General features: G+C 51.4%; 1 protein-coding gene across 9 annotated transcripts in view; it reads left to right on the top strand.

Annotated features, from left to right (window-relative positions):
* VAC14 (VAC14 component of PIKFYVE complex) overlaps positions 1-20,710 on the top strand; it is a 202,426-nt gene that overhangs the window by 162,547 nt on the left and 19,169 nt on the right. For 4 of the 9 annotated variants that reach the window (XM_048816826.2, XM_048816824.2, XM_048816825.2 and 1 more), the window contains 3 exons: positions 2,965-3,139; positions 7,759-7,877; positions 12,982-13,061. In XM_048816826.2, coding sequence (XP_048672783.1) covers positions 2,965-3,139; positions 7,759-7,877; positions 12,982-13,061 — 374 coding nt within the window. Of the gene's footprint in view, positions 1-2,964; positions 3,140-7,758; positions 7,878-12,981; positions 13,062-14,396; positions 15,595-15,757; positions 15,916-20,710 lie in introns of those variants that run through there. The other 5 variants (XR_007352304.2, XR_007352305.2, XM_048816827.2 and 2 more) reach the window with 5 other exon arrangements.

Here is a 20,710-nt window from a genome sequence, read left to right on the forward strand (position 1 = left end):
GATGGCGTTCAACCGAAACTACAGGAAGGGAATCTAGGCAGAGCATATTTGGCCAAGACACTAGGACTGTCATCCTTAGCTCGTGCAAAAAGTGCCATAAGATGGTTTAAAATCCTCATTCAAAAGATGAGCGCTCCAGCAGCACAGCCCCCCACCACAACCAAGCGGGGGCACTGGTTCTCCAAGGACACTAGAGAGAAGAATTGCCACCTATTTGGTCACCAGCACCACTTCCTACTGCCCAGGAATTTTCCAATGAAATCACTGCTCTAGTTTGACCGTGTTTCGTTTATGGGATGTAACGAGATCACAGCTTGAAGCCATGTGCAATGGAGGATGCTTATTGTTCTCTAAGGCAGAGCCTTCAGCCACGCATCCAGCATGTGCTATCAGAAGTCACCATATGCTGCCACTGCTGCCTCGGAGAGCACAGGCACAGCACTGGCAAGAAGGAGAACGAGCCTTGTGATCTTCCTCCGAGCTCCTGCAGCAGCGCCTGTCTGGCATGTTTAATCGGTGCGTGCTGGGAGTGTTCCATCAGCATACCGACCCCCCAGCCAGTCACAGCAAAGATTCGCCAAACAGCTTGCTAACACCCCCAGCCCCTTCAGGAAGGCTCATGCTGCTGCTTTTGCCTTCATAAATGTCCATCGGATGCCTCCAGGGGATATTTCCAGTTGCTGGTTTGGTTTACCTGATGGTGAGTGTCACTTTCTGGGTACTGGGGTGCAAACACGGAGATGGCCAGTGTGCTGAACACTGTCCTACAATCAGCTGGACAACGTGTCAATCTTTCTCCATCCAATTAAATCTTCATGAGGAATTTGCCCCCTACTTTAATGGGGAAAGAAAGGGGTTTTATGAATGCAACCGAGACAACCCCTGTATCGCAGAGCACCCCACTGTTAAGTGCCAAGTGCCCGGTTATGGCATGAGTGCTTGGAAGAATCCCAGTGGTGCACTAGGGGATGTTGTTTATAGGTAGCCTTGGAAGCCCTCTCAGACTGTGTCCTTCCCCTCCCTCCCCATGTCCTTGGGTCCTGTCAACCTAAGGATAAGAAAGGAGACACATTTCCAGCACTCAGTGCTACCCTGGAGCATGCTATATAAACAGGCGATAAGTAGCATCCTTGGTACCCAAGCCCACTTAGCACCCAGAGCTCTTACCTGAATAGGATTCTGGTGAGAGCCGGATCTAGTGAAGTAAGTCAAGGTAGAGAACCCAGCACCAGGCAGGATTGGGTCTGTTAAGAATCCCCAGCCAGCAGGTTGCTAGTGGCTGTGTCTACAGTAGGGTATTTTCTGTACTGGTCCAGTTGAGCCCATGATCCAGTGAGAAATGTTGGTGAAAAACGCTAGTGTAGACAAGGGGAAAGCATCACTTTGCTGGCTCAACTAGCTGACCTCTGCTAACGTGGTCCTCAGACATTGGGGACATTTCTGCACTGAAATGTCTCCCTGTAATTTTAATGAACTTGGGCAAGAAATTCTTAATGTCATGCACATTGGGGGAAGTCCCAGCCCCTTGCCCCCCCACACACACAACCCGAAAGTCTCTGCATGGCACGGAGTGGGCTCCAGGAGAAAGTGCATTGTATGGATTATTCTACATTTGAAAATAAAATGAGATTTGAAGTTTCTAAGCCTGTTTTGCCCAGTGACAAAAAGGGAATGGATCAAGTCCTTCTCCAGGTACTGAAGGCTGTTGGATCAGGGCTTCTGCTAGTACAGAATAGCAAAGCCAGCGTTGGGCAGCATTTCAGGTGTCCTTGAACAAACCGTCCAGAACCGTAGCGAGCTAGAGAGACATGGAGGCTTCGCAGACCAAACAGAAAATCCTAAAATCCAAACAAACACTGAGGAAAATCTGGGGTTTGGTTTTTAGTGAAAAATGTTAAAAACCTGGAGAATGCTGCAGTTTGCTAAGCAGAACATTCCGGCTGTGACCAGCTGAGCCCCCGTGATACAGCTTATGAAGCACCCTGTATCAGCAGAACTGTGCAGAGCTGGGCTGTTATAAAAGAAATAGTGGCAGAGTGTATTTGTAGGAGCATGTCCATCATAACCCCCAGATCACTGTGTTCAAGTGGACTGGGAGTCAGGAGACCTGGGTTTGACTCTTGACTTTGCCACATATTTGTTGGGTGTCCTTGCAGAACTCTCACAACCTGTTTGTGCCTCAGTTTCCCTGTCTGTAACATGGAGACAGTTCTTACCTACCTCTGTGAAGTGTTCTGGGAGCTGGGTGGGAGGCACTGCTCCATGGGAATCAAGGTAGCGGAACTAGTCCTCAGTTGGAGCACTAACCTAGGTCTGCACGCAGGCACCTTGAACAGCTGTCAAGAAATGCTCCCTCCAGGTCACACAAAGCCAAAAGCGATCTAGAGGGAGCAGTGGAAAACCCATGTGATATTTGAGTTGCTTGAGGGGGAGGGCAGAGAACGCTGTTCCGCACATCTAGAATACTGTGTTCCATTCTGAGCATCTTTGCTCCACAGGAGTATGGCAAAACAGAGGAGAGTCAGGAAAAGGCAACAAAAATGAGTGCGCTAGAGAGGCTGACTTACTGTCTGGGGAAGGGTGAAGTGCTTGATACGAGTAACTTGGGCAAACAGCCCCTAAGGATTGTGGGCATCACTGTCTCTGCAAGTATCTGAGGGTCCCAGCACCTTTCTGCATGGTGAGGTCTGTCTGCAGGACTTTGGACTGTTCTCCCAAGGGAGTGGTGGAAACTCCATTGGTTGGAACACTGGGCTGGTTCTGAACACAGTACTGGAGGGGGAAGTGCTGTAATGGCCCCTTGGGGAGCACTTGGATGTGACCAAATAGGTCTTGTCCATCTCCTATGTCTCTACACCACACGGGCACCTTCCGAGAGGGGTATGGTGTATGGATCTGCTATTGTGGTCACAGACTGGAGTAAATAACCTTCTTTCTCCCTTTGTTTCTCTCTTTGACATACAGGCAGCTTTGTCTGCTTCTCAATGCAGAAAACATCTTCCACTCCATGGCAGACATCCTGCTGCGGGAAGAGGACCTCAAGTTTGCCTCGACTATGGTCCACACTCTCAACACAATATTGCTGACTTCCTCCGAGCTCTTCCAGCTGAGAAACCAGCTGAAGGACCTGAAGACCCCGGTATGTTGAACAGGAACACTTCCTCATTAAACAGGCTCTCCCCACCTATTACCCTCTGTGTGTGTGTGCACGTGACTGAGGCTGTCATGTACCCAGGGCCCCTAGTGACCTTTGGGCAGAGTTGTCCCCTCAGGATGTAGGCTGGCCTCGGACAGGTTTCTCGTGGAATGAATTAAGGGGCAAGACTAACTTTGGCTGAGGGGAAGGATATACTGAGCCTTTTTCTCTGGCCAGTACGTAACCTCCGAGCCTCTTCGCTTCTCCCGTGAGTCTCGCTTGCTTGCTTCTTGGTGCCCTAAACAGAAACCCCATCTTAAGACTTGCTGGTAAGGAGCTGCTCAGTATTTTGTCTGGTGTCTACCTTACACTCGTGTTCCCCACAAGGTACGGTCGCAGGGCTAGTATTCAAGGAGGAAGAGAGCGTCATACAAGGGTTAGGATTTGGGTCCGATTCTTCGTTTTACCATTGACAGTGTGGCCTTGGGAGTCCTCTAGCCCAGTGCTTCTCAAGCTATCTGATGGGGGGGGGACCGGCAATTTTTTTTCCCAATGTGCGCGCAGACCAGCAGCCGATGGCTCACAGACCGGCACCAGTCCGTGGACCACCACTTGGAATAGCGCTGCTCTAATCTGCTCCTGACTCAGTTGATTTACTCTTGGCTTGAGATTTCCGTGGTAGAAGTTGAGGCTTAACAGTTGTATGGTGCTTTGAGGTCATAAGAACAGCGATAATGGGTCAGACCAATGGTCCATTTAGCCCAGTTTCCTGTCTTCCAACAGTGGCCAATGCCAGATGCCCCAGAGGCAATGAACAGAACAGGCAATCATCAAGCAATCTAGCCCCTGTTGTCCACTCCCAACTTCTGGCAGTCGGAGGCTTGGGGACGCCCAGAGCATGGGGTTGCATCTATGACCATCTTACTAATAGCCACTGATGGACGTAACCTCCATGAACTTGTCTAGTTCTTTTTTGAACTCATTCATGCTTTGGTTCTTCACAACCTCTCTTGGTAATGAGTTCCACAGGTTGACTGTGTGTTGTGTGAAGAAGTGCTTCCTTATGTTTGTATTAAACCTTCTGCCTATTGATTTCATTGGGTGACCTCTGGTTCTTGTGTTGTTTACCCCTTTACATAACTCTTATTTACTTTCTCCACACCAGTCATGATTTTATAGACCTCTATCGTATCCCCCCTTAGTCGTTTGTTTTCTAAGGTGAACGGTCCCAGTCTTCTTAATCTCTCTTCACGTGGAAGCTGTTCCATACCCTAATGATTTTTTTGCCCTGCTCTGTACCATTTCCAGTTGTAATGTATCTTTTTCTGAGATGGGGACCAGAACTGCACTCAGTGTTCAAGGTGTGGGTGTACTACAGATTTATATAGTGGCATTATGATATTTTCTGTCGTCTTATCTATCCCTTTCTTAATGGTTCCTAACAGGCTGTTAGCTTTTCTGTCCTTGGTTGGAAGGGGTTATCTATGTGCAAAATGTAACCATTGTTCTTTGTTATTGCTTGAAAGAAAGATGGGTCCAAGAATTGCGTGTGACTAGACCTGATTAATGTAGGGTCCGTATACACATTTCCTTTCTCATTGGAAGCCATAATCCTCAGTAATGTGACAAACTGTTGCCAAGAAAAGAAAAGGAGTACTTGTGGCACCTTAGAGACTGACCAATTTATTTGAGCATGAGCTTTCGTGAGCTACAAGTGAGCTGTAGCTCACGAAAGCTCATGCTCAAATAAATTGGTTAGTCTCTAAGGTGCCACAAGTACTCCTTTTCTTTTTGCGAATACAGACTAACACGGCTGTTCCTCTGAAACCTGTTGCCAAGAAAGATGCTGATATCTCAGGGAAAAAATGGTCACTTCGTTTGGGACTGAGCAGTTAGGGGTAGTGTGTACCTGTCTTTGTACACTGCATCAGTGATGCCGGAAGAGAAAAGCAGGTTACTATGTCAAGGAAGCAATGAATCCAGATTGAACATTGCTAGTTCCACTGAAGTCCAGTTTTGGACCTGCCCCAGTCTCCTGTGACTGGAATCTCTGTATTCAGTCTCTCCGCAGAGGAGTGGTTTTTCTTTTGGAATTCGATCCGTTTCCCCTTGCACACAACTTGTTCTGTATTTGGGTACTGCCTAGAGGCCTGAAACGAGATCAGGGCCCCGTTGTGCTGTGCTCTGCAGACACGTACAGTACCTGTCCCAAAGAGCTTAGGATCTAAATAGATGACACATGTGGGGAGAAATGGAGGTGCACTGAGACCAGCTGAGGTCCCATAGGAAGAATTGCAGAGCTCAATCGAATCTAGATCTCCCAAGCTCCAGACCGGTGCCTGGCTGTGGGACCCCCTCCCTCCCTAGGCTGGGTATTAAAGTTTCCCCAGTGGAAACTGGTGCCAGGGCCCTCTCTGCCAAGCTGGAGTGTGAATGTTTTTAATTGCTGGAGGCAAACGCCAGTAGTGTGCCTGGGGGGGGCCTGGAGGCAGTTCCAAGGTTTGCAGCCCCCTCTTCTGAGGGGGTTTCTGGTGCACTCTGCTGAGCAGAGAGCAGCCTTTGTTGTGTAAGCTGATCCCATGGCACACGAGCCTCTCTCTCATGGGTCCCCCACAGCCATTGGCACTCCTTAGCAGCTGACGTCTGCCCCCCAGTTCCCAAACCAGGCACGCTAGGAAGGGGACAGGTGATGGTGGTAGCATCACCCCATCACATTCCCCTCAAAGCCCTCTGCTTCAGCTGTTCATCCCTGAGAAGTTTGCAGTGCTCCCTGGGTCCCAAAGCAGCTGCTGCTGCCTGGGGAAACGAAGGCCCTGTGAGGCAGGGTGCAGAGATGATCTCTCCAGAAGCAGTTCTGGGGACTGAAAGGTGGAGAGCCTCCCCCGGTGCCAGCTGGAGACTCGACCCTGCACAGTCCCTGTGTCCAGGACAGCGCCCCTAGCCTCAGCCTTGGCTCCAGAGGCGGTGGGAGTGGGCGCTGCTGTGTGGTGGGGTCTGAGCAATAGCAAGGCCTGCCTGTGAGCGCGCTGAGCCTCTGCCCTTTGTGGAGGAAGCGTTAATGCTCTAACACAGCCGTAACGTTGCTCTGAAAGGAGACAGTTGCCCTGTGGCTCCCTGGGGGTGGGCTGCCTGGGAAGCTGACATCAGTTGAATTCTTTTCTAGACATCATCTGTTTTCCCAAGACTGCCCTGATTTCTTCAGCACTCCTGTTTTCTTGGTGTCTGAAGGGGCTGGCAGCTCTCCATTCAGAGCCCTCCCCCCACCTTCTTGTTTGCCATTGGTCAGGTGAATGCACCTCCGAGAGCTAGATAAATAACCAACACCTCCTGCAGGGGGCATCAGTTCTGGGGACCTCGATGTCACCCCTTCCCATTCCGAGGGAATCCTACATACTGCGCTGGCATCCCTCTTTCCGTCCCGCTGCCAGTCTGGGGTGGGGTCTGTGTCTTGTCTCCCTGGCACTCAGTTCAGAGTTCTCCTTTGTAATCAGGCCTGTGTTGGTAGACAGCCTTCAGATCCAGTCCTTGGGTGCGTCTTGCAGCTCGCCGCCCACACACAGGAGCACAGCAGGCTCTGTCAGCAGCCACTGTGCTCCTGCCTTTCATGTCTTTCAATCTGTGTCAAGATGGTGCAGGCTTCTGCCATGCGCTCTGCTGCTCCAAGGGGTTCAGACGACTCCTCTGTGGGCCAGGGCAGAGAAGGAGCCGACATGCCTCAACTTGTCTGCTGCAATAGGCAGCCTTCCCAAACCACTAACTACTAAGGAGGACTATTGGCTATTTCTGCAGGGGGAAACACCCAAACAGATGTCTGCCCCTCCTTTCTACCCCTTGCTGTGCCTGTGGTCCCCACCTCACAGAGCTCTCCGGTTCCGCACACAACAGCATCCACATGATGATACCAGAGTTAAGGGTCTGTCAGTTTCCTTCACAACCTCTTATTAGTCAGCTGTACAAATTCTCTCTGGCTTGAAACCTGGCAGAGAAGATCCCAGCCCAGGGGAGATTTCTTCCACTCCACCACAATTTTGGATAATACTAGGTAACTTTTGTACTGATATTTTTACAGTCATAGAGCTCCCCTTACCCCAAAGAGCTTTCATATAACAACTGAAATGCAGCCAGTGCTGGTGTGGAGGGCAGCAACCTAGTGCCACAATGCACAACAGTCTGCCAGCCATCCAGAGCAGGCCCTGTGTTCTTATAACAGCTGTATGAGGCCTGATTTCCAGTGTGCTCCACAAATGCTTGCATGAAAATGTATGAACAGTTGTGCATGAGTTTCACTGGCATTGACCACAGCTGTGCACAGTTATGGTAATTGCACATGCAAATAGCCAGGGAGCTGGAGATTGTCATTTGCATTTATAAATACCACAGCTTCATGCACTATTGCACAACTTCGGAGTTCATTGGTATGTTCAGAAGTCTGAAAATCTAGCCCTTACTATTGTTCCAGGGGAGCCACAGAATCCAGATTTGGATGGATGCAGGGTTGAGTTGGCCTTGCTGAGCAGTGACCTTCTGACTGCAGGCACTCTGTGTTTGGAACCTGAGGCCCTGCACACTATGCCACCCCTCCACCCATGGGTCTGACTCCTGATTGCTTTCTCTTCCCCCAGGAGAGTCGTAATCTATTCTGCTGTCTCTACCGCTCCTGGTGCCACAACCCTGTGACGACCGTGTCCCTCTGCTTCCTCACCCAGAACTACAAACATGCTTACGACCTCATCCAGAAGTTGTATCCTTTTCAGTGCTGCCGGGGGTCTCTGAGGGAGTGGGCAGGGGAAGAGCAGGAGGGCAGCAGTGGTAACGTTATGTAGTCTAAACAGGGCAGCAGACCTGCCAAGCTGACTCTCCCTGGCTCACAAGGTCAGAGCTGAGGAGCCAGCCTTGCCTCTGTTTTCATAACAAACAGTGGTAGAGTTAAACAGCTGATTAAGGATGGTCCCTAACCAGGCCATTTGCTATCCCCTGGGCCAGGAGGAAACCTCGGTATATTGTATGCTTCATTGTGTAAGGGAACTGCCTCAAGGGCCTGAGTTCATTGCCTGCACCCACTCTTGCAAGAAGCCCAAATAATTCTGAAAAAGTCTGAAACTCTCCCCTCTGGTGTGGTACCCGCCACTGGGGCTTTTCAGACAAATAAAGGGGCATCTGCAAGTTGAGAGAGCGGCCAGTGCAATGAATTGGTTCAAAATTGCTCTGTGCTCATGACTAGGACAGCAGATAATTTTCTCCTTAGTCTTCCTGCTGTTGCCCTCTTGTGAAACCAATTCTCTGTTCAACAGAGCACAGAGAAAGCAGTGAACCAACACCCCAGGCCCTCCCCTTTGGAGAGGAAGGATGGGCCTGTGGCTAGGGGACTAGCATGGGACTTTGGAGTTCTGAGCTGGACCAGCATCTTTCAGAATCTGTTGGAGATGGCCAGTGTCGTGACAAGTAGTTTCCTGGGCATGATGTGCACACATCACAACGACAGCCACTCTCTCCTTCATCCATCAGACGTCTTTGCATGGCTCTCCCCAGGAAACAGGATGTGCTTTAAGAGCAGCCTCTAAGAAGGTGGCAGTCAGGGTTGGGTCAGCAGCACCATTTCCATGTAAGCCGGGTGCAGAGAACGTCAGCTATTTGACTAGACGCTTCCAGCCAGGGGCCTCTGTTTGCCAGGACAGGTTGCTGTGAAGGACACGGCTCACGAGAGTTGTTCACACGTGCATACACTTGGCATCTCCTTTGAAGTCATCCACCGTTTCACCTTTTCTGGCTGCCATTATTTTCCCCTCCCTTCAGATGAGCTGGGAGCTCTAGCAAACAGCATTCTTGCCCTGTTCCATAATGGTTTTGAGCGGGGAGTTGTATGATGTGGCTATGAACTGCATTTTTCTTCCTGCTCCACAGTGAATGACCTGATTGGTGACAGACTGCAGCAAAGATGTTGCTTCTGGGACAGTGGCTATGATGCCCCCGTAACCTCACCGTGAACAGGAAGCCAGTCTTCCACAGTTCCCAGTGACCCTAGTCTTTCTGGCTTACATGGGACAGTGAGTGGAGTTGTGGGTCAGGGATCATCCCGAGGGGTGAGCACCCGATCTGAGGGCATGGCAGCACACAGTACTTCACTTCTTGCTCTAAATGCAGCAGAAAGCACAAGCCCAAGCTCCTCTAGCCAGCAGGAGCTGGGAGCACAATGGTGAGCGCTCAAACCCTGCACAGGGTGGGAACGTAGGGTTGCTAACTTTCTCATTGCACAAAACCGAACACCCTTGCCCCACCCTTTCTCTGAGCCCCCGCCACCCACTCACTCCAGCCCCCTCCCTCTGGGCTCGCTCTCCCGTGCCCTCACTCATTTTAACTGGGCAGGGGGTTCAGGTGCGGGAGGGGGTGGAGGCTCCAGCTGGGGGTGTGGGCTCCGGGGTGAGGCCAGAAATGAGGGGTTCAGGGTGCAAGAGGGGGCTTTGGGCTGGGGCAGGGAGTTGGGGTGCAGGAGGGGTGAGGGCTCCAGCTGGGGGAGTGGGCTCTAGGGCGGAGCCAGGGATGAGGCGTTTGGGGTGCAGGAGGGGACTCTGGTCTGGGACCAAGGGGTTTGGAGTGTGGGAGGGAGCTCTGCTTGGATTGGGGTGTGGGCTCCGGGAGGGGTCTCAGGGCTGGAGCAGGGGTGTGGGGTGCGGGCTCTGGGAGGGAGTTAGGGTGCGGGAGAGGGTTCCGACCTGGGGCAGGGGGTTGGGGTGTGGGGTACGGGAGGGGGCTCAGGGTTGGAGTATGGGTAGGGGTTCAGGGTCTGGGAGGGAATTACGGTGTGTGAGGGGGTTCCGACCTGGGGCAGGGAGATCTCTTACCTCAGGCAGCTCCCCGTCAGCGGCGCAGTGGGGCTAAGGCAGGCTCCCTGCCCTGGCTCAGCGCCGCTCCTGGCAGTGGCCTGCATGTCCAGCCCCTAGGCAGAGGTGCACTGTCTGCACCCGCAGGTGCCGCCCCCGCATTTCCCATTGGCCGCAGTTCCCAGCCTGCGGGAGCTGCAAAGCCGGCGCTGTGGGAGGCGGCAGCATGCACAGCTTCCCTGATGGCCCCTGCGGCCGCGTCCGGGGAGCTTGTGCAGAGCCAGGGCAGGGAGCCCGCCTTAGCCTCGCTGCGCCAGTCGGCCCCCCACCAGCTCGACCCTCTCTACACAGGAGGCATCCCTTGCTGAGGGAGTGAGAGTAAAGGCCTTGGAAGCGTTTCCTTGACTGGGGCTGGATAGTTTCTCCCTTTGGTCTGTTTTTGTGGGTGCAGAGAGGAAAGTGCCTCAGGGCTGAGTACTGACCTTTATCTCCCCAGCAAGGAGCGCAGTGGCTGGGGAAGAGAAGGGTCCCTCCTCCTGTATCATTTACACTTCCATGCACCCACTCTGTTGGGTCCGTTTCTGCAGCTGAGGCTGCTGCCTCATGCAGCTCTCAGAGGGGTCTCCCTTGTGACCTTAAAGCTCCACCATGCAATTCCCCACTGTTTCTTTTTCTATACCTGGTTATGAAGCTCAGTCCTGGGGGCCACCTAGGGAGGGCGAGGGCGAAGGCAGGAGTCTCCGGTCCCAGGCCCTTCGCTTGGAGGAGCCCCACACAGTGAGCAGCTGATGGCATTGTGCCAGCTGGCTGATGTCACTGACCCTCCTCTCCCCTGCTCCTGATGCCACATGCACCGTGGGAGCCATGTGCCCCCACCCCACCCCACCCCCCAGCTGCTGCTATGACAGATGGCTTGTGGCTCGCGCGCTGCGTTCCTAGTGCTGATGCTTGCAATGCTACTAATGTGCTATTAATATTACAGTAGCACCTATTGCTAGGTGTTGTATAAAGAGTCACTGCCCTAAAGAGTTTTTACGCTAAGCAGTGGAGACCCCGACACATCCCCAGGGCAGCCTATCTGTCCTTAGATCGTTGGCTGTGCCACAGAAACACCCTGTGGCAGCTTGGGGGTTGGTCCATTTGTGTTATAACATGGGGGAGGGGGTGTCTCCCTCCATGCGGACAGAAAACAAGCATTGTCCTGGTTGGATCTGAACCAGGGTTAATCACGGCCATTCCTGCAGTAGAGGTGGGGCCTATGGGCTCATGCTCTGTCTGCTGCTTTATTTCAGTTTTCAGCACAAGTGTGATCCAGCTGTCACCCTTCCTCTGAGATTCTCTGTTCGCCTTGGCCTCTGTTAGTTAAGCTGAGTGTTTCTGCGCTTGATTCCTTGGTTTATTTGGCCGGCTCGTCCAGAGCCTCAGAAATGCTTCCTTGTTTAGCAAGCCCAGGGCAGAGACAGCAGCTGAGGGCTCTGCTGGCGGGACCCAGACCAGTTTTCTGTGGTTCTCCAGTAGTTCCATTGACATCATTGTTTATGTTGAGCATAATGATTATTTCCATGTGCCAGCAAAACATGAAACTCCCAAAGTACATTTCCCTAAGCACTGGCTTGATAGTGATCTACATGATCCCCTCTGCTGTGCACTAGAATTCATCTTAGGAGATGGGAATGCTTTGGATTGGTGCCGCGAGAGCCCTGCGCTGGCTGCAAGGGGAGGCTGTGTCACAGTGCTAATGGTAACATTCGCTCTCCTTATGGAGAGCGCCTTGCAGCTACCTCTGTGGCCCACATGTGATAAACCCACTGCTGGCTTGAAGGGCAGCCTGACTCTCTCAGGTCTTGGAAAGACTCTTGGTTTAAAGAGCTGAGACTCTTAAATTCTAGGCCACCTCCTTACAGCTTCCTTCAACCTCCTACTTTGAGCCACTGCCTAATCATGCACCCTCCCCTCCCCCAGAATACATTTCTCATTTGTTGTGCAGCTTCCTGAAGGAACCAGCTGTTTGCAGCTTGCTGGTATGGGTGGATAGGTGGTGAATGGAGCAGTTACATTGAAGTAGGAGCTCAGGGAGGGTTTGTTAGAGCAGAAACCCAAATAAGCCACAGAGTGTGTGACACACACACACACACAAACGTAGTAATATTTTACTGCCCATATGTGGAAAAGACTCGGTCAGATTTCCAGATCAGCACTGACATGCACCCAGCCTGGTAATTCTGTGCACACACTGGTTGCTGGGTAGTGATTTCCCATCTGCCTCTGCAGATGCATGTGTGATGGGCACAGCTGTACGTCGTTTTGGAAACCTGACTCTGATGTGCAGTGCCACCCCAGCAGACATGTGAGATGGTGAGGCCTCATCTGGAGTACTGTGTCCAGTTTTGGGCCCCACACTACAAGAAGGATGTGGATAAATTGGAGAGAGTCCAGCGAAGGGCAACAAAAATGATTAGGGGTCTAGAACACATGACTTATGAGGAGAGGCTGAGGGAGCTGGGATTGTTTAGCCTGCAAAAGAGAAGAATGAGGGGGGATTTGATAGCTGCTTTCAACTACCTGAAAGGGGGTTCCAAAGAGGATGGCTCTAGACTGTTCTCAATGGTAGCGGATGACAGAACGAGGAGTAATGGTCTCAAGTTGCAGTGGGGGAGGTTTAGGTTGGATATTAGGAAAAACTTTTTCACTAAGAGGGTGGTGAAACACTGGAATGCGTTACCTAGGGAGGTGGTAGAATCTCCTTCCTTAGAGGTTTTTAAGGTCAGGCTTGACAAAGCCCTGGCTGGGATGATTTAACTGGGAATTGGTCCTGCTTCGAGCAGGGGGTTGGACTAGATGACCTTCTGGGGTCCCTTCCAACCCTGATATTCTATGATTCTATGATATGCAGTAATTGGTCGCATGGAAGAGAGAAGCAGGGGGTAATCTGCACTGCATCTCATCTGCTGGCTACTTAAACTGTGGTCAGCGGTGACCAAGGATGCTCCTCTTTTTCAGTGGAATTTCCTTAACAGACATGTCCAGCGGGGACCTGGAGGTCACAGTGGATTTCCTAACTGAGGTAGACAAGCTGGTGCAGCTCATCGAGTGTCCAATTTTCACATGTAAGGATCATATGGAGCCCTTCCATAATTTGCTTTCTAGTGGCAGAGCATGTGTACATGTGTGGGGGAAGGAGCGCCCGGTGCATGTAGTGTGTTTGCTTGCTCAGGCTCCCTGGGCATGTCCCCTCCCTGCTCCTTCATCACAAGTGGCAGTTCTACACAAATAAATAGAGCAGAAGTTATGAGACTTTTTGCTGTGAGCGGTGTGAGACCTCCAGTAGAACAGTCCATCAGGGACACGCTGGATCGCTGCAGCGCAGAGGGAGGGCGCTCCGAATGCAGGCTAACAGTACTAAGCGCATTGGCACTGAACAAAGAGATGGAAAGAACAGAGGGGACCCATTTCAAAGGGTCCTCTTAGATTCACGTGCGTGGCTTCTGCACGTAGACTGTGTATAGGTGATGCTGCTGCTCAGGGCAGTGGCATGGGAAAGCTGCTACCTGTCTCTGCGCGAAGGTACATGGATGGAGGGATTGAGAACATTATAGTGCAATGGCAGCTCTGCTGTTGTGTTTGTCTCTTCTAAGTGCTCCAAATCCACTTGCTGACACAGGTAGTCTCAAACTTTGCTGTGCCTTGTGGGAACGTGGGGTAAGGTTAATGGTCCAAATTTGGAGTCATCTAAGCAAGGGGTTCCTGGGATCCACCCCCACCCTCCCCAAAAATCATGTTACTGAAATCACCTGGTTTTTGTGTTTTGTGCACACCTGGGGCTCAGACTATTACTCTGATTATCTCCAAACTGATCTCAGCCACGCAGGATTGAGTTTGGCTAGTGCGTGGTCCCCACTGCTCCTTGGGGGAGGATGGCAGATTTATAGTGAAGGTATTCAGGGTTATGTTAATGGACTCCAGGTTGGCATGTTAGTAGCTTGAGCCAAAGACAATGAAATGTTCATGTACAGCAAGCCTAGGGCTCGGTTCAGAGCCAAAGGATTTCCAGGTAGTATATTGTCATGAGAACTGTGTGGCTCAAGAAGACATGCTGTGGTCCTTGAACCTCATCTGTGCCCGTGTACTGTGGGTTCGAGCCCTACCTTTAGCAGCTTCCACAGAATGTAAGTTATGCGTGTCTCTTGCTGTCCGCCTGCTCCTAGGAGAAGTTTTGCTCAGAGACCAAAATTTCTGGTTTGAGCAATATTTTAAAGGGCTCTAAAATCCACACGCAGACTGATTGACAAGTGTTGTCAAGGAAACGAGCATTAATAGAATAAAGGAAAGATACGACTCTAGGAATTGTGTAGTCATCCTGATCAATGGGGCCGAGTGTGATCAGAGGAAAGCAAATAGCTGGCGTTCTTCGAGATGTGCTGCTTATGTCCATTCCATTGTAGGTGTGTGCGCTCACCACATGCACCGGTGCTGGAAGTTTTTCCCTCAGTGGTATCCGTAGGGGACCAGCTCTGGTGCCCTCTGGAGCGGCACACGAATGCCATGGAATAAGGGGCACTGCCAGCTCTCTTCCCTCCCTCCCCCCGTTCATTCTTGCCAGAAACTCAGACATTGGGGAAGGAGGTCATGGAATGGACATGAGCAACACATCCCAAAGAACACCAGTTACGGAAACAGGTAACTGTCTCTTCCAGTCAGATGGACTGGTTCAGCCAGCAGATTTCTTTTGCCCCTCCTGTCTAAGAGACCCAGAGAGCAGAAGGCTGCTGAGTTACCCCAACTGCTTTCTGCAGCCCTTGGACAAACCTGACACTGCTTAACTTCCAAGTTGTGTTGTGATCTCAGCACAAGGGGATGTGGCTGCAAGGCACAACATGTAACAGCCTCACTAGGATGGGAAGCCCCTGAAGTGATGGACAAAGTTACTCACTGCAGAAAACAGCTGTCACAGTGGATGCAGAGCGAGGGCTGAGCTTCGCAGAGTACCTATCTGAAATTCAAGCTGGACCAAGGCACAGTATTACACATTCCTGCTTGGGACCTCAGCTGCTGGAGTCATGTGGGTACACTGGAATCTCCGCTTTTATTTAAAAACCAAGACAGTTTCTAGCCCTCATGAGTGGGAAGAAAAGCTTGAAAATGTGGCCTGAGTGTAACCAATGCAGCAACGTCTGCGTGCGTCTGCAGAGAGCCTGAAAGAACTGCTCAGAGAAGGATGAACTGTTCCATACTTCTCAGTGGGGTGCCAACTCCAAGGCCTACTGCTCTGAGAGCAGTCCCACTAACCCCACCCCAGAAGAGGACTTCATATATGGCAGGAGAAGAGTGCAGCAGACCTGCCCTTGTCCCCCCTCATCAGATACACTTGGCTGCTCAGGTGAGAGTGGGGGGGTGCTCGGTACTGCTCCTAATGGGAAGGATGCCCAGAAGCTTCTGCTGCTCCAGTAGTCGGTAAGGAGACCCCATGCAGCTGCTGCTGAGTGAGGGGTGGGGCTGTAGCGGTGGCATGATGGGCTTTAGTCCAGCTCTGCTCTAGAGATGATGACCATGTCCCAGAGCATGTACACATATGGTATCGCCAACCCCCAACATACACAGATCAGGAGTCAGGCCCCCAAAGATCATGAGATTGGCTTAAAATCATGACATGTAAAAGCAGGTAGTTTGGGCGTGGTCCTTCCTTTTGTGGTCCGAGCTGGTCAGGTGCACATGAGACTCATGGTCAAGCTTTTCTCTGCAACCATGAGGCTAGAAACTTTTTTCTTTTAATTAAAAACTGAGTCTTGCATAATCATGACTCCAGGAGCTGGGACTCTGAGTGGAACCTTGGATGCCACCTGAATTGGCAACACTGCAATGCTGGAGCTGTGACCACGCTCCTGACACACCCAGCAGCAGCTGCTCAGGAAGGGTGGCGGGCAGCGTAAAGGGACCAGAGAGCCTGTGTGGCAAACTTCAGTGGTGGTAAGTTTGGGGGGAGAGGACAGTGAATTGGGTGATGGGCAAGGGGCCTGTACCAAGCTGCAGTTACCGACGCCCTGTGGGGCACAGGAGTTGAGCTGTCGGTGCCTTCTCCATGTCCTGGTGTTCATGTGTCTCAAGCAGCAGTGGCTGTCGATTTGGAGGATCCCTGTCCCGATTCTGGGTGGTGCTATCACACGATCCCAGTGCCATGTAGGAGACAGGCTCTTGACCATGTTAAATCTTGTGACACTTCACACAGTAACTGCAGATGGAAACTTGACCAGGGCATGCTCATCCATCCGGGGTGAGTGGGAGCCCCCAGCCATAGGCCTTCCCTGCTTTTGGAGCACTCGCTTGGAATGCTTACCCCGGCCGACTCGTACCCCGCTGCTCTGCTCCATCGCTCAAGTCGTGCAGCAGCATGAGTGGCCCTCTGATTTCAGCTGCCTCTGCCATTGGTCCAGTTCCGCCTAGATCAGTGGGACAGGCCAGCAGGATCTGCAGAGTGAGGAACATGTGATTTGTGACAGGCACTTTCCTTAGGTGCTCAGAGCCAAGAGGCAGGACTGCCTGATGTAGCTATGCTTGTGGTGTGAGATGGGAGAGAAGGAAACATGTCCCAAAGGGCCTAGCTTGACCCAGTTCCTAGCATCTCGGGCTACACCTTACAAGGGTTGGTAGCACAGTGCATCTGCTTCTCTCTCAAGCAGTGCGTGCAGATTCATTGCACGGAGCTGTCGTGCACCAGGAGAGTGCCTTAAAATGAGCTGGGCTGAGGTCCCCCCGACCACCTCATCACAGCTGGCACCTGGTTGGGTGCCCTGTTCTGTGGGTAGTGATTGCTTTGAGCTTGTTCTCCTGCCCACTTCTCTCCTTGAGCAGCGAATGGAGTCAAACTTTAAGCTCCATTTCTTGTCCCTAGTGCGACTACTGGCTCGTGGTGCTACATGATGAGAGGGTGCAAATGAGGCGAAGTTGCTGGCTCTCCACAGCAGAGTTTGGTGTTCTTGGGACATGGATGCTTTTTACCAGCTCCATTGAACAGCCAGGGTCGGGCGCCACAGCTGAATACACCTCCCTTCAGGCCCCTGGGAGTTCAGCAGGCCACACGTACACCATTGCTGCACCCAGCCACAGGCCCAGGAAGTGAAATACAGATTTCTGTGCAGCTTCACCTTCCCCATCCACGCTAAAACCCTAAACTACCTAGCACTCCCTAATCTGGGAATACCTATCATAGAATCATAGAAAAACAGAGTTGGAAGGGACCTCTGGAGACCACCTAGTCCAACCCCCTACCCAGAGCAGGACCAATCCCAACTAAATCATCCCAGGCAGGGCTTTGTCAAGCCTGACCTTAAAAACTTCTAAGGAAGGGGATTCCACCACTTCCCTAGGTAACGCATTCCAGTGTTTCACCACCCTCCGAGTGGAAGTTTTTCCTAATATCCAACCTAAATCTCCCCCACTGCAACTTCAGACCATTACTCCTTGTCCTGTCATCTGCTATCACTGAGAATAGTCTAGATCCATCCTCTTTGGATCCACCTTTCAGGTAGTTAAAAGCAGCTATCAAATCCCCCCTCATTCTTCTCTTCCGTAGATTAAACAATCCCAGTTCGCTCAGCCTCTCCTCATAAGTCATGTGTTCCAGACCCCTAATCATTTTTGTTGCCCTTCGCTGGACTCTCTCCAATTTATCCACATCCTTCTTGTAGTGTGGGGCCCAAAACTGGACACAGTACTCCAGACGAGGCCTCACCAGTGTCGAATAAAGGGGGAACAATCGTCCCTCGATCTGCTGGCAATGCCCCTACTTATACATCCCAAAATGCCATTGGCCTTCTTGGCAACAAGGGCACACTGTTGACTCATATCCAGCTTCTCGTCCACTGTAACCCCTAGGTCCTTCTCTGCAGAACTGCTGCCTAGCCATTTGGTCCCTAGTCTGTAGCGGTGCATTGGATTCTTCCGTCCTAAGTGCAGGACTCTGCACTTGTCCTTGTTGAACCTCATCAGATTTCTTTTGGCTCAGTCCTCCAATTTGTCTAGGTCCCTCTATATCCTATCCCTACCCTCCAGCGTATCTACCACTCCTCCAGTTTAGTGTCATCCGCAAACTTGCTGAGAGTGCAATCCGCACCATCCTCCAGATCATTAATGAAGATATTGAACAAAACCGGCCCCAGGACCAACCCTTTGGGCACTCCGCTAGATACCGGCTGCCAACTAGACATGGAGCCATTGATCATTACCCGTTGATCCCGACAATCTAGCCAACTTTCTACCCACCTTGTAGTGCATCCATCCAGCCCATATTTCTTTAACTTGCTGACAAGAATACTGTGGGAGACCGTGTCAAAAGCTTTGCTAAAGTCAAGGAATAACACGTCCACTGCTTTCCCCTCATCCACAGAGCCAGTTATCTCATCATAGAAGGCAATTAGATTAGTCAGGCATGACTTTCCCTTGGTGAATCCATGCTGACTGTTCCTGATCCCTTTCCTCTCGTCTAAGTGCTTCAGAATTGATTCCTTGAGGACATGCTCCATGGTTTTTCCGGGGACTGAGGTGAGGCTGACGGCCTGTAGTTCCCAGGATCCTCCTCCTTCCCTTTTTTAAAGATTGGCACTACATTAGCCTTTTTCCAGTCTTCCGGGACTTCCCCCGATCGCCATGAGTTTTCAAAGATAATGGCCAATGGCTCTGCAATCACATCTGCCAATTCCTTTAGCACTCTCGGATGCAACGCATCCGGCCCCATGGACTTGTGCCCGTCCAGCTTTTCTAAATAGTCCCAAACCACTTCTTCCTTCACAGAGGGCTGGTCACCTTCTCCCCATGCTGTGCTGCCCAGTGCAGTAGTCTGGGAGCTGACCTTGTTCGTGAAGACAGAGGCCAAGAAAGCATTGAGTACATTAGCTTTTTCCACATCCTCTGTCACTAGGTTGCCTCCCTCATTCAGAAAAGGGCCGACACTTTCCTTGGCTTTCTTCTTATTGCCAATATACCTGTCCCAGTGTTGGGTGGCCTTCAAGATGATCTCCTGCCGGAGCCTCTGGGTCCATCTCCTCCTTTATCCCTGTCTCTCACAGTCTTTGTTCTGAAATCTTGCTGCATCCCAGCCTGTTACCATGGAAATTCCTGTAATGCTACAAGCCCAGGACTGCAGGGCTGGCATAGAGTGAGGAGGGGGAAGAGGTGGTCTTGGTTGGTTCTCTGGTAACTGGGCAGAGTAACTGAGATGGGAATGGGTTAAATTAAAGGTGGAAAGTACATGCACTTCTGTACGCCCTCCCCCTACAGTGAGCCTTGCTGATGTTGCCTGAGCTTTGGGGTCACCAGGTGGCTGCCTGCCCCTGAGATGTCAGCTCAGATGTACTGCTGGGGAACCAGCTAACATCAGGTGGGAAATGCCTGGCCCTGGGCTGGGAGGGGAGGGACTCTCCAGCCATCCGTCCCGTGGGTCTCTCTCCAAGAGCAGTTTTCCAAGAGCTCTGAGAGCCTGCACATGAGCACTGCGGGGAACTGGCAGGGCTGGACAGGGAGAGTCCATTTCCATGAGGCAGACACAGAAATGTTAGTGCCATAGCTCTGACCCCTTTCGGGAGGGAGGTTCATTAACAGAGTAGGTGGGTGGGGAGAGATGATTGGAAGGGCTTCCCATGCAGAGATCTCAAAGCACTTTACAAAGGTGGGTCTGTGTCCTCATCATTTTACCAATGGGGAAGCAGGGGCCTGGAAGGGCAGTGATATGGCCAGTTCAGCAGGGGAGCCAGGACTACGACTAGCATAGATATACTGCAGGGAGTGACGTGCAAGAAATACAGTGGGCAGCAGGTCTCCAACTCGCATTCACACTCATGAGTAAGGATTGCTCTTCAGATCCAACTCTCTTCCTGCCGGTAGCTGGATCTGTAGGTCAGAAAAAGGTTAGTGACAGGAAAACCAATCAGAATTGGCCATGGGTGGTGCTCATTGTAATGCTGGCAGGGCAGGTGCTGGCTCATGCCCAGGTCCCCATGTCTCAACTGAACAATGACAAATACAGAGCTGTGACCGGTCTGGCTCGCTTGTGTGTTAGTGTTGTTGAAATAAGTGCTGGAATTCTAAGTATGTTTTAGTGTTTATGGAATGATTGTAAATTGCTGCCTCCGTTAATCTCACTTCTAGCATCCGTATCCCATACTGCAAGGTAATGTGTGTGCGTGTGCATTGTAAGCGTCTGTGACTGTAGCTCACCAGACGGGGAGAGCCACGAACAAGTGTGGCGTGCTGGTCTCCAGCAAAAGATGTTAGCTCCTGCCCAGCGACACCAGGGGGACTAGTGCAGAACCTTAAAGAGGGCAAAAGACTCGGTTTACTTTCCCCAGCCCCGTGAAGATGGGAGGAATTCGCTTGCATGACTCATCAGTTGAGTTTGCAGCTCTGAGCAGAAAGGGGGAAGGGAATAAAAACCCCTGTCGAGGAGGAAAGGTGTCTTTATGCTGCTTGGACTCCGGGGGCGCAAGGATTACCAGGCATAAGCAGAAGATCCCCTGTGCTTAGTCTGGGTCATCCCTAAAGGACAAGTAGCATTTCCTTCGTATAGAAGCATCTGTTTCATTTTGAAACTTAAGATTGGAACTCATTGGTGTGTATGGTAGCCTGCTTTAACCTTGTCAATAACTCTTCTTTCTGTTTCTTAGTTAGTACATCTTTAGAGAGTTTGTTATAGGACTGGCTACAGTGTTGTCTTTGTGTGAGATGTAAGGTGCAATTGAGCTGGGGTCAGTGGCTGGTCCTTTGGACC

Source organism: Caretta caretta, chromosome 12 (assembly GCF_965140235.1).
Source record: "Caretta caretta isolate rCarCar2 chromosome 12, rCarCar1.hap1, whole genome shotgun sequence".
Taxonomy (NCBI): Eukaryota; Metazoa; Chordata; order Testudines; family Cheloniidae; genus Caretta; species Caretta caretta.